The sequence below is a fragment of the Catharus ustulatus genome, chromosome 7 (genome assembly GCF_009819885.2).
Source record: "Catharus ustulatus isolate bCatUst1 chromosome 7, bCatUst1.pri.v2, whole genome shotgun sequence".
Taxonomy (NCBI): Eukaryota; Metazoa; Chordata; class Aves; order Passeriformes; family Turdidae; genus Catharus; species Catharus ustulatus.
In genome coordinates, this window is record NC_046227.1 from 32315007 (window position 1) to 32329223 (window position 14217).

General features: G+C 39.2%; 1 protein-coding gene across 8 annotated transcripts in view; it reads right to left on the reverse strand.

Annotated features, from left to right (window-relative positions):
- The window catches only part of NCKAP5 (NCK associated protein 5), a 380845-nt gene that overhangs the window by 127846 nt on the left and 238782 nt on the right, over positions 1-14217 (reverse strand). For 7 of the 8 annotated variants that reach the window (XM_033064246.1, XM_033064245.1, XM_033064249.1 and 4 more), the window contains one exon: positions 656-746. In XM_033064246.1, the coding sequence (XP_032920137.1) occupies positions 656-746 (91 nt within the window). The remainder of the gene's footprint in view (positions 1-655; positions 747-14217) is intronic. The other variant, XM_033064250.1, reaches the window with a different exon arrangement.

Sequence of the window (14217 nt, forward strand, 5' to 3'; positions counted from 1 at the left end):
CAACTGAGATGTATCTCACTCCTGTTTCCAGACTCTTAAATTAAAAGGTTTTCCACCACTTCAGGTTCACTGTTCCAGAATGCAACAGTCCATTAGAAAATGTAAAACTCTTCTGTCTTATAAACAGATCTGGTTCCCTTTGAAAATCCTCTAAAATCTTTCTCTCCTAAACTCTGTCCTGAGACTCTCTCTCTACCCCTAGGGAGGGTGATAAAATGCACCTGCCACAAGCAGGGATATGAAACTGTGAGGGTTGATAGGGATCCCCACACCCAATAAGAACATGAGTGGTAAAAAAATCCATCACAATCTGAAGGTCAAGCTGTCAAAAACACCTATGTTTACTAGAGATGCTGGAACATATGACTTAAAATATTAAGTGCTTTAATAAAGGCTTCAAAACTAGTTTCTTTGTCCTCTGTGAACTATGAGGAGCAACAACAGCAGATAACACAAGGAAAACAAAAGTGAAAAACCTTTAACTCTGCTGGGAGAACACCTGGGAAAATGTAGGTGGAGCCAACTACCACTTACAAGTATTCCTAATTAATAAACAAATAGAGGAAACAATGCCAGACATATTTACCTCAATAGTGGGATTTTTGTTTTAAAGAACTTTTCTCTCACAAGAAAACAGGTAATAAGTCACTAATACCTGATATACCTTCATGATATTGACAGTTCCTTCTCCATGCTGGCCTGGGGATCCTTGGTTCTGGAGCAGATTTCTCACTGTCTCCTCCATTCTAGAGAATAAAAATATTTATAAAAGTCAACTGCATGGAAAAAAATTAAGAGTTGCATTCAGTGTTTTTGTTCTTTACAAGAGCCTAATGCATCCATGGCTACCATGAAATTAATATTTAAAGACAATCCTAGCCTTATAATGGTCTCATGCTCTGTGTTATGAATAACACATTAAGGGCACTCTTTTATCTTTTGAATATGCACAGTAATCAGTTGCATTGTTTAAATTCTACTGGAGCTCTGTTACAAAAACTAAAACCAAATGTGTTAACAGTGTAAACACCACGATAAGATTATTGCCATTAAGGAACAGTCAGATTAAAAGCCCCACATGCCCTTCTGAGCCAGTAGCGAGGTTTGTGCAGTTCAGTTCATGGCATTGCTGGTCTTCATTGCTGTGTTATGGGTACAATCTGTGCCAGTGCCTTGGTTCAGAGGCACAGCTGCTGAACACATTCACCCTTCTCTGCCCTCAAACTGGTGTAAAAAACTCAGGCTCCAGTCTGGAACCACCATCTCAGGACAATGCAATCAACTTCAGCTCCATCAGTTAAAGGAGGGTTTGCACTTCTGTTTTAGAAGTTGTTAGTAGACACCATCAAAAGTTATCTTTGATCTGCACATATTCATCAAGAATGTTAAACTGATAATAACACCAACCCTGCTGAATGGAGCCTGCTCAGAATAAGGAGTTCTGCTCTTCACACTACAGGTTTCCTATGAAACACTGGTCCCATTCAAGGTGGATCAGAAACTGAATCCCATGGATTAGGAGAGGCTGACCACAAATAGCAGGCCTGGGAGCAGGGCTGGTTTCAGCTATGGGTAAGAGGAGGAAAAGGATCAAAACCAGAGGAGCAGTGATGGACACACAACAAAAAAAGGTGAGTGACAATTCCAGCCAAAGGTGCTCACACTTCTCACTCCCCATGCCCTACACAGACTCTCACCCCTGTACAGCCTCTCCAACCGTGTTGCAGTGGTTTTTCTTTCTCCGTTTCACATTTTCTGATCTTTTGCTTTCAAGCAGTCTCAGTAGAGGTAGTTGGAAAAAACAGCCCAGATGGAATAGGGGCTGAAGAGGGGAAAACTGCCCTGGCACAGGCATAAGGGTGATGTAAAAGCAGGAGAGAGAAAGGAATACCTTAAATGATACTGCCAGATACACTGAATATTAAAACAGTGACCTTGAAGAACATGCCAGTATTCCTGGGCATATCAGAACAGGAACTGCCTGCTGCTGTTTATTTCTACTGTGTTTAGAGAAACATGACTTTTGTGTAGTACTCTTTTCCAAATGAAATTGAGCAGAAGAATTATTCACAGCATATCTTTTTGTATTTGTTTATTTCTAAGGTAACAATTCAGTGAGACAGAAAATATTAGCTAACTGTTCTGGCCAAAGGCCAATAGTATTATCTTTTATATGAGCCTCATAGTCTTTCTGTTCTTTCAGACTTATCAGAATGAATGGCATTGGCTAATTAAGCAACAATGTGATGTTATTCCAGGTTTTTTTTCCTTTCAAGTAAGCCCACTATGCTACTTTTCAAGAAGCTGACACTGGGTGTTCATTCTACTCAGATGAACACTGACATTCTACTTATTCCTGTGATGGTTTTTTGTCATTGATGTGCAGACTTCTACACTGCCAGAATGCCCACAGAATAGTTTGACCATCTGTTGACCAAATGTGCATAAAATCAAGCCAGCTCTAATCTCTAGTGCAGACAGTGGTGCAGTTTTTCAGTTGCAGATTGGAACCATTTCTGCTCATAGGCTGACCTTAATCAGATGCCTTTTACATGAAAGAACAAATCATTTTGGTTCACACCATAAATTCCTGTGCAGCCCTCACTGAAAGATTTAATTTCTTAACATGTTCACCATTTCATTTTTAAATTAATGGTGTAATTGCATTCTTAATTATTGTGTTTATCTATGCAAATGCAATTCCAGTGCTAGTCCTCCACAACATTCTTCCAAATTACTAAACAAACAAAAAAGGGAGAAAGAACAGATTCAACCAGAACTAAATCAGAGTTTTTCAATTTAACCCTAAGAGTATAAATGAAAATAAAGTCTAGTTGCAAATCACTATGATCAATTAAACCAGCTCAGGAAAACTGTGAATTCTTAAATTCAATAGGTTCTTTAATCTTCAGTCAGACTCAAATAATGATTTTGGACCACAGGCCTGTCTTGTTGAGCACCCTTACAACCAGAAACACCTTCCACCAGCACCCAGATTTCTAAGCAATAGGGTAAATTTTGCAACATGACCAAGAGCTCAGTTAAAGACAGCTGGAACTGGTTTTGCTGTTTGCAGCTACTATAAAAGTCTGTAGAGCTGACAGCTACTAAATTGAACCACAGACATAACAGACTGTGTGATCACATCACTATCCAACCAGCCCTGGGAGGATCTTACAAGCTTTGGGTACCCATGGCATGTCTGAAAAAAGAAGAGCAAACTGGATTCTGACAAACAGGGAGGTGAATTCTGCTCACAGTCACATTTACTGCAAAGCTCTCATGGCCAGGGCTTTTGCAGTCTCTGAGCTGCTGCTTCTTCACTCACATCCCAGTTGTCCATTTCTGGACCAAATATGGAACAGGAGGAGAATCAAGATTTGTTTCTTATGAATGAGAGATTTTGATGCATGAATTAATGGTACCTTAATTGAAAAGTGATTATTATCTTATTATCTATAAAACTCTCCACAGTGGCAACATATGCCAGAACAATTTACTACAAATCCTATTTAAAGAATGAAAATATAATGGAGCCTCTATAAAGTTAGCTTGGGATCCCATGTTTTGCTCTCTGAACCAGGCCACCAAAGGGTATGAAAATTTTGGAAGTGAAGCAGAAAAATTATGAGCTTTATGAAAAGCTATTTCTACATATTGACCTATATTTTTTTCCCTTCTGGTAACCACGAAAGGTTATCTGCTCTTGGTTTTGATTCTAATATTTCAGCTGGACTCAATCCAACATCCAGCACTTCCAGATTATTTTTAGGATAGTTATCCCCACACGTGCATTCTGCCTTCTTGCTGGACTGCTTTGCCAAGGATTCTCTGTATCTTATGTAACTAGCAAGCTGTTAAAATCTGAAAAATCAGTCTCTAAAGCTCATCACTTCTGAGGCTATATTCTTCAAGCACTATTTAAGAACATTTATTATTCCCCTTCTTTTGTACTTTATTTACTGTCTATTCATCTGAAGCATCTCACATGGTACCATTAAATTTTTTGTTACATTTGTCATTTGAATGGAAAATTGCCATTTTCTTAAAACTCAAGTGTTCCTTTCAACTTGTATATTTTAATAAATACTGGGGGGGAGGGGGGGTTGGTTAGGGGAAAATAAATGAAAACCATATTCAATTCAACCTCCTTAAGTTTCCTGACAAAATGTTGGTTTACTGTAGGGGAACAGATCTCCACCAGTCCTAACCTGAGGATAAATCTCTCAAAGCACAAAACAGAGGAAGAAATGAGGCATTCAGAAACCAGAATCTGTTCTTGAAGTACAAGAATTTAAGTAACATAAAATATTAATGCTACTGTGGAAAGCACTGTCAAGATTCCATCTGGATGATATTTACAATTACAAACACAAGTGTTCAGGAGTGGCTCATCCAGAGAGGATCCCAAAAAAGGGATTGCTCTGAAGCTGTTGAAATGACACTCTGTGTCACAAGAAGAGACTAAACAACTTGCTGAACTCAAGAGACCAAGGGCCAGGTATGACTTACACAAGAGAATCAGTGAGAAAAAGCAAAGTGTGAAAGATAACTACATCAACCCAAGGCAGATGATTGAAAAAACAAGTTGTATTTAATGGTTAGAAACACATTTAGGCTGGAATTAGGATGTTTTTAATAATTGAAAAAGTGAGACTCTGAACCAGCCAACCAGGTAAAGTATCAGGATGAGAAATACAAACAGTTTTAAGCCACAATTGATTCATTTACAAAATTAATTACACATCATGGTCAAGAGCTGAGGACTTGAATTTATGATCCACAGGTGCTTGCTGCTATTCCTCCTGAATACCGAATCATTTCTACACTTAAAATATGCAATTTGTCCTGTGCTGTTGAGAGAATACCAGCAAATTAATCCAATTGCAATGGACAGCTATTTATTTTGGCTTTTTTACCGAGTGTGTTTCTGGGCAAGGGGGAGAGAGGAGCCTATGGAAAGGAGGAAACATCATTCCCAGCCCAGGGAGCAGCTCACAGCACACAGATGCTCGTGTGTCCAAGGCTGCAGGAAGAAGCTTTCTCTGTATTTTTGCTGGAGATTTGCTTTTAAACTTCTCAATGTTGTGTTTCTGGCAGCTCTGATGCCTTCCTCTCCTGCCTGGCCCTGCTGGTGCAACCAGGCCAGGCTGGGCAGACCCTGCTGAGGTTGAAGCATCAGTACTGGGTAATTAAGTTCCTAAATTTCCTCTCAGTTTTCTCAGGACCATCACTTTCACAGGCAGGCACATCCTTTGAGCCATGGTCAGGAAAGCTGCTCTGTGCCTCTCCCAGTTCTGCCATAAATAAAAACCCTCTCCAAGCCATGCCCTGCTCAGCCATGTCCCACACAGCCCTTGCTGCAGCTCTCCCTCCAAGGCACAGCTGGCAGGTGGCTGTTCAGCACTAGAAGGAAGGGGAGAGTTTCATCCCCTTTCCCCCTTGACCCAATTCCTTCCAGATTTCCACAGGCTGGCAGCTACCTTTGGCTAGGTGCTATCACCTTCCCTTCTATCACCCTCAAGCTGATGTGACATTGCTTGGTGATTATTTCAAATACAAGTCACAAGAATTCCTTCAGCTTGATTCTGACTTAGTCTTGCAGAGATGTATTCCAAGGTTTCTACAGAATCCCACTGCAGCAGCTGAGCTTTACATTTCAGCTTTTTCTTTCTCATGTCAAGCAAGGTGCAAGATAATTTTTTAGTCCTAAAGGAAAATATCAATAACAGATCTTTATCTTCATCTTAAGTTGTTACTTCAGTTCAAAATTTCAGGAAACACTTCCTGTCTCTCCTATTCAAGTCTCCTGACTTCTCTTTTCAGTTCCTGGAGATGTGGTCTGGGTTTTGGCTCCTTGAGCTGTCTCAGCCCTTCCTGCCACCTGATCACAAAGGTTCCTCTGTGGTTTCTCAGCTCTTTTAGCTCCTGTTCACCTGTGAACCAGCTGGTATTTTGGTTGTCTCTTTGGAGAATGTATTCTGTCTGTATTCTGTCTGGCCTTGTGATAGAACTCTGTGCCTTCAAACTTCCCATCTCTCTCTCCAATCTCATAATCCAATCAAACAACGAGCTTCTCTCAGATCCCAGATAAATCTGTTTCCATACTTGTTAGTAATTTTGAACGTCAGATTTGGGGTTACCTGCATCTCACTTCCCTCACCACTCCATTCAAAGCTTTGCAGGCTAAACAGGGAAAATATCAAAATGCCTTTACAAGATGCAACAGAAAAAAAAAAGCTCATCAACAGCAGTTCCTGTTCACTGCATCCTTGCAGGAGTGTCTTTCCTTCTACCTGGTTTCAATTAAACCAGTGGCTGGCTGAGCTGCAGATGCTGCTTCCTCCCCTGCATCTCCAGGATTCCCATCAGGAGCAGACATGATATCTGCTCTCCTCAGCTCTCCCCCTGCTCTGCAGGCTCATCCCAGACTGTGCAGTGTCTGACAGCCTCGTGTGTGATCCATGCTGGTCCCCAGGATGGACTGGCCCCTCCTTCCCAGGGCTGTGTCCCCTGAGCAGCCCCTGCAGCCAGCTGTGAGCCCATGGCTCCAGGGACAGGGGCCAGGAGACACAAACAACCTTCTGAAAGAATTCAGATATTGGAAATGGATTAAAAAGAGAGACAGAAGTGCAAATGAGTGTGTGATAAACTTAAAAAGAGAACTGACAGATGGGAAATGCAGGGGCTTTAAACCCCAAGGGGTTTTCAATTCTGCTTAGGATACAGCATTGGTACAAACCTTATAGCAGAATGCTCAATATCCCCAATTAATATTTCAGCTGGAAAATAAAGTAATAACATCCTTCATAACAGCAGCACAAAGATGCACATATAATGTATAATTTATATTTATTCTTTCTGTTCATGAGCACAGTTGCTTATCAATCCAGGAATATCCAGGCAAATCCTTCTCCTGCAGCACCATCACTGCCCCTTCCCCACCACAGCTCAGCCCTGTGGCACTTGCTAGTGGCAAATCCAAACTACACAAGCCATGCTCTTTTCACATAATCACACAAACCCCTCTTTCCAAAGAACACTCCAAAACAGCATATTTGACCTGTTGGCCAGAGGGCAGCTCTCTGAGGATGAGGAGCATCACAAGTATCTTGAGCATGATGAAGGCAACAACTGCATGGTTGTGCTGGAATGAAACAGGCCTCGAGCTCCAGTCTCACAAGTAGAGAATCCTTCCCCAAAATGGACAACCTGACCAGGTTCTCTGTCCCCTAGACCATACCATCCCTCCAAATTACACAGAACTGAAAGACTGAGCAGAGCTTTTACTTTGTTAAACCACCGGTCATTGATCCCAGTGGAAATTTTCAAGGTATCCTTAAAATAACAAGAGTGCTTTGAGCACCAGATAAGCAGGGTAGGATTTTGAAAGACCTCAGCGTTGGCACATCACTGCTCCCACACAAGTCTGAATTCTGTTATCATGCAATGGCAGGGCTGACATTTCCCTGAAACTCCTCTAACTACCATCTGAGCCAGGAAATGTTGGAAGTGTTTCCATTGTCTCTCTCAGTCATATGGATTTCACTCATCAGATTTCTATCTACAGCAAAAAGCTTCTGAGTGGCAATAGAAATCAGTGGTAATGTTTATTTCTGTGTTGACAGATAGACAAATGCCATATGGACTGCATGGGTGTCTTCCATCACCAGCCCTGTATAAGATTTTATAAGTTACAGGCATGGAGGAACAAAATGCAGTCCAAGACTAAACCTTGCAAAAAAACTGCTCACCAGTAACTGAAAGGATTTTTCAACTGGAAGGACTGTCCCTCCTACAGTTCCCCAGTAACATATTTGGGACCTTAGGACAGGAGATATTTTCATTAACTATAAGTGGATAGAACCAGGCACGCACAGAAAGTTAATTAATGTGTCATCTTAAACATATGATCGTAAGTTCAAATTATATTCGTGCTGCAGGCACCAGAAATAGTCACAACTAAAATCTTCAGAAAAAAATTGCAGGCAACTATACAAACAGACTGCAAATATTTCCAATTTCAAATAATGGTGAAGGTTTACTTTTTCTCTTCTTTTCTACATTTTAAACAAATATTTGTTTTTCCATATTTGCAAATGCTTAGCTGGATGGAAAGATGTACCAACCAGTTCCTCCAAATACTCATATTTCATTTTGTGTATCAGGACCCTGATGCAGACCTACCACTATTGTTTTAAGTTACTTACAGAATTGTACAGCCCCTCAAAACTAAAAAGCTCTTGTTCAATTCTGAGTCACAGCTTCAAGGTGGTACCAAGACAACCCTCACACAGCTGCAAAAATTTCTTAGTTATGTCACAATACTATTTGTCAATTTAAGGACTTTGAAAAACTACCTACCAATAGAGTCAATGGGACTTTAAATAAATTAATAAAAAAAAAAGAGAGAAAGATTCAAGAAACTGCTCCTAGTTTGGTTCAATAACCTAAATCTTACATCAAAAGTCAAATTCACATGACAGTTTCAGCCCCATTCTGACACAGTATGGCCAACTGCAAAGGCTCAAACTCCTGCACATGTAACTACACAAGACCCAGTTATGAGAAGAAACTTCCCACTTTGAACTTAGATTCCCCCAAAATGGATCACCTGTGATGTTCACAAAGATTGAGAAACAATGCTCTGGTTCTCAACCATGTGGTTTGCTTAAAAGTACTTTAAAAGACAACAGGCAGTCTTCATAAATATAAATTCTTCTGAATTTTTGGACCTTATCCTTTCCAAATTTCAGCTCAAAAAGTCTACAATAAAGAAAGTAAAAAATGGAGATTTTCACATCAGCTGTGACTTCCTGAAATCCTCTAAATATAGGATCAGCAAGGATGGATGACATGTGTAGGAATACTCCAAGTGATGCTTTGTTACAAATAATTATATGATATTTTAATTCCATGGGGGATAATGTGCTGTAGGTATGTATAAAATTTGTCTTTCCTTTTTTCTCCTCAGCAGAGAGCTTGCTTTGGATCTTCAAGGATATTCCAAACAGAGGGTATGAGGCAGTTCTGGGCTGACAGCTGGGACAGAATATCTTCAGGAGCAGCTGATGCCCTGATGTCCTGCATGACTGGGACACCTCACACTGCAAACCCTCTGCATTACACTCTCCAAATTACCAAGCTATGGAATGAAAAATTTATAAATAACATGCTTCCAACATGTTTTGCCTCAAAGTAAATCCAGAGTGACTGTCAGGACAGTGAATGGTAAATATCTTCTCCTGAGCATAAGGAATGCTTTTTTCCAGGCAGGTTTCCTGCAGCACTGCCTGGAACAACACAGGTTCCTATTCCAGTGGTGCCCAGCTCAAAGGGAGCTCATCCTTCTGCAAGACAGATGCAGTAAGCAGCAAAATAGATCCACTACTAAAAAACCTCAGATGTATACATAATTACTCTTGCAGTCTAATTTTCAGGGGGTTAGAGAACACCCACAAGAGCAGGTCGTGCCTGTGGATGAGAGATGTCAGAACAAAATCTTTGTGGCTTTAGATTTCTGAATCACAACTGCAGAGCAAAACAGCCTAAACCAGTAGGATATGGTCAGAATAAAGGTCTCCAAGGGCTTAATTACCTGTGTCATTAGGTAGTGGTAGCCTCTCTAAAATTATATTGACAGCTTTTCTACAACCAAGCAGTTGATAATGAGGCAATAAAAATACATGGCAGTGCACACAGTAGAGTGCTGCAATAGTGTCATAAACAGCACCATCAGCTTTGATACCAGCAAACAAGAGCTGCACGAAACTAATTGTGAAATGGTCACAAAAAAATGAAGGGCACGTATTTTGTCATTAATAACTTCTCATGTTGTCCCTTTCTGTATGGGTGCAAGACTGCCAAAAGCAAAAGAAGATTAAAAAAAAAAAAGAAGGGAAAAAGAATAACCTCAAAGTACAAATGAAATGCAAGAGGAAAAAGGTAACAGCAGTATTAGGGAAAAACAAAAAGTCAGGAACAGTTTCATGTCCCTAAGATAAGTTCCATAAAGCACTCTACCATCTTTCCAAACACTATATTCTGTCACAGCCACTATCCACTGTATGATGTAACAACAGGAGCACACAGCTTCAAAATGCCAAATTTGACACTACTGAAGCTCTTCACTTTACATTGGATTATCCTGGAGATGAACAGAATAAATGCAGGGGAACGTTTCTGTATGTAGGATTTGCACTGAAATGCACAGAAATATTTGCTGCATGGATGTGCTTCCACTACTGCCTGTTCCCATTTGAAGAGGGAAAGGAGAGAATTAAGAAGAAGAGAACAATATAAGACATGAGGATCAGAATAAAGACAACATAGCATAAAAGATGTAAGAGAACTTTGAGAACAAAAAAAAGACATGAAAAATTTAAGCAAGAAGTAAGAAGACAGAAAAAGAAAAGTGCAACAAAAAAAGTTAAATGTAGAGAAGTGAAAGGATGTCTAGACATCTCTAAGGTGCAAATGTTTAACCATTTGTACTGCATTGGTATTTCTTTTGAGAAACAGGAGAGCTATTAGCTGATCTTCCAACAGAAGATCATTTAAGAAGGGCTTAGAGAAGGATTTTCAGTCGGACTACAGCCCTAAGTGAAGAATCACAGCATCACTCTCTCCTTCTCCTCCTTCAAGCACTCATTCTTTAATCATTTATCTTCAGCACAGCACGGGATCCATTTTCAAACAGCTCTGCAGGATTTCAGCCACACAGCTCCCATTGTGTTTAATGGGAATCCTGTGGGCACAACTCTGTATGAAGCTTTCAGAATGTACTGAAAAAATCCCTAAATAATGCTCTACTTGAATATTACCCTGTTCACATCTCATAGGACATGACTATAATGAAACAAAGGTTAGGTCATTTGTAAAAGCAGTATTTATTGCAAACGTCATTAACGTTTCATATACTGTAAAAATATTTAGTATAACAATTTAGGATTTATTTTTTTCATAATATTTAAAGCAGAGAACAAAATCAACTCAAACTTCATTTGCTTCAGAAAAGAAGATCCAGAAGTGAACACTTCAGCCTAAGTTTCAAGAAGCCTCTTTTCAAGAATTCCCACTGTCATAGGATACCTCTGTGGCTTTAGTTCAGATTTGCCCTCTGAAAATTAACAGTTTCTATTTCGTAACAGCTTTATGATGATTATAAATACCAGTGAAGCACTAATCAAAGTTTCATCAGACACAGAAAAAAGCCTCAGTATGAGCTCCCTTCTCTCCCTTCAAAGGAAGGCTGTTTCCATGATCAGGTCTGACAGAACTTGAAAGCTTTGAGAAATGCAAATCTTTGCCATCCAGCTCCATGAAGACAAGAGTTTCATTTCTGTGCTGTCACCTTTCACAAGCAGCATTCAGAACAGATCCATGAAGATAAAACTTTAATCAACTTTTCATGCACCCAAACAGTAGATCATATTCCATCACCCCTTGGAATAAAAATCATATTTGGGCTCATAGAAATCTGAGGAACTTCCATTTCAGTGGACAGATCCTCAGCCTTTCGAACACGTCCTAAGTGGAACAGACCCACTGCAGAGAAAAGGATGATACATCCACTAGGCAAAAGTTTAACCAGGGAACAGCAAACAGAGCATATTTAACACACATTTCTAGCTTCAGAAATTCACATTAGATGTAATATTGACATCACCAGTTTACTACAAACTGTCACCTCACCCATGCAATTTGTGCTACTGCAAAAAATGTAAGATCACCTCAGGAATAAACACATTTATGTTAAGATACCCGAAAATCTGGCTCAGCAAATAAAATTCTTGTGTTGTAAACTAGATTAGCAGTTTTTCCTGGTATAAAAGAACAGATACCAGATATGCAAGTCTACTATGAAAACCTCTGTAAAACATGAAGTTCAGCATTTTGCAAGATTCTGAGTTTATGGCAGAGGAATTCAGAAAAACTAGATGACTCTTGAAACTACTGTGTCTACCAGTTTCAAAGCATAGCAGCATGAATTATTGCAAAATTGCCTAACTTTGAGCACAAGTCATTCCACTGAACTCAACAGCTCATTTCATAGAGTCAGAGTTTAAGTGAACAGACAGGCTATATTTTAGCTAATCTGGTGGAAACAAAGCCTCACAAGCCTGCCTTGCTAAGAAACGATTTAGTGTTTCTCCTCAGGGACTTTTCCCCCCTCTAAGCAAGAACCAACACAAAGAAAAAGATCCCTTTGAATCCTTAATTAAATATTGTAAAATGTTGAAAGAAAACTAACTTTATCTTATAACACACCATCACCATGCTGGAGACTGATTTCTGGCAAACCAATTTAGATATCTGTGTCCAGGAGGGGAAAAGGGCAATAACAACAAAAAAATGTCACAGTGATACAGGAAAGAGAGGCTGGGTTGGACATGTTGGGAATGAACATCAAGCACTGAATAGCAGCATAAAGCTTTAAATATTCCATTTGTTCTTCAGAAAGGAAAGACCATTTACCTTCATCAGGAGCAAAAATGCTACATAGGGCAGGACCTCTTGTGCCTGACAGGGGAATTCCCATAATGTGAGAATAATAAATAATTATTAATATTAATAATTATTAATAATAATGTATTATGTAATGCAATAATAATAATATATCCATAGCTGGGCAGGTGAAAGAGCTGGACTCTCAGGTAGTTGCACAAAAGCAAAATAAACTGTGGGCACAGGAGACATCTGAGACTCCTGTTTGCTCTGTTAATTTAAGCTCTCTTTTATGACACAGTTATAATAATTCAGTCAGGTTTCAACTTTCTGTGGTTACAAGGAAAAAATATTTTTATGACAGATGTGAGCTGGAGAGGGCAAGGTGGGCTCTAAACAGAAACCAGGGTGGGTCAGACCTCCCCAGGGGGGCTGCACTCTGGGAAACACAGATCTTGCCAGCCTGCTTCAGACAGATGTCAGCCAAAAGGAGGCAAAAACAAATAAAAAAAAAGCAAGTGGGCATAAATCCTGTCCCTGCAAAAAGTCACATCCAGACCAGGGGCTGGAGAGGGGGTGCATCTGCTGGCTGCCTGCACAGCAGAGACAATCCTACCCAACATAAATGCAGCAATGTCATCTGGTAGAACATCCAATGCTGGCATTGAGTGGAAAATTAAGCTAAAATGAAACTGAATTACTTTAGATCACTCACATTCACTTTATTTTTAAAATAACTACTATAACAGCAATCTGTAAATTATCCATATTTGTCAGTTCTATTTTGTCTGTTCATAGTTGTCTATATTAGTGTGTTCTAAACAGCATTTTTATTTCAAGATTCTTATAAAATAAGGATGCTGACAATTTTTCATTAGCACAGTGCTAGCTCAGTATTTTTATACCTTTGTTAAGCTCATTGCTAATGATTCACTTCAAAGTAATTTCAGAATACTACAATAAAGTGAAATAGATTTCCTTAATCCTCATGATCTCAAACCCTAATTCACTGCTGAAGCCACTAAACACATAGCATGTTCTGAGAAATTGTTTGGCTGCAAATGGCATAAAGTAAACCTCTTAAGAAAACATATTTACTGTTTGGAAGTGCAAAAATTATCATTCCAACAATATTTGGAATTGCTGAAGGAATATGGTGACTCATTTTACAATAAAGGCCACATTGTTCTTCACACAGGCTTTTTTGTTTTGATGTTTACACTGATGCATCTCCAAATGAAAAACAATCTTATGGGAGGAGGAGAGACAAATCCTTGTCTGGTGGGGTGAACACTTTTACTGTTTGACTCCTAACACTGTTTGTTAAAGGCAAATATTTTAGAATTTGAGCAAATACATCTTGATTTTGATAGATTATATCCAAAACTCTTTGAACAAGTGGAAAGCTTCTGGATTTTTAATTCAATTGGGAACAAGTCTATCAGTTTCTCACTGATGAAAAATTAAAGCAAGAGAAAAAAGCTATTGCTAGCTTAAAACATAAGCAATCAACTCATTTTACTATTGAGAATTATTTATTATTAATCATAGGCTGCTGTTGTCAAAAGAGTTGTTTCAAGCATCTGCTTACAAACATTATCAAAACACATACAAACTGGAGGAATTTAAATGTTAGAATTCAGGGCTGAAAAATTGTTAATTGACCTAAAAGAATGTGTTTTAAGAGTAGTCTGAAGGAGAATGTACCTCCAGCACAAAAATGTCTATAATAAACAACAGTTTCCAACTGTGAATATAAAAATCCCTTTT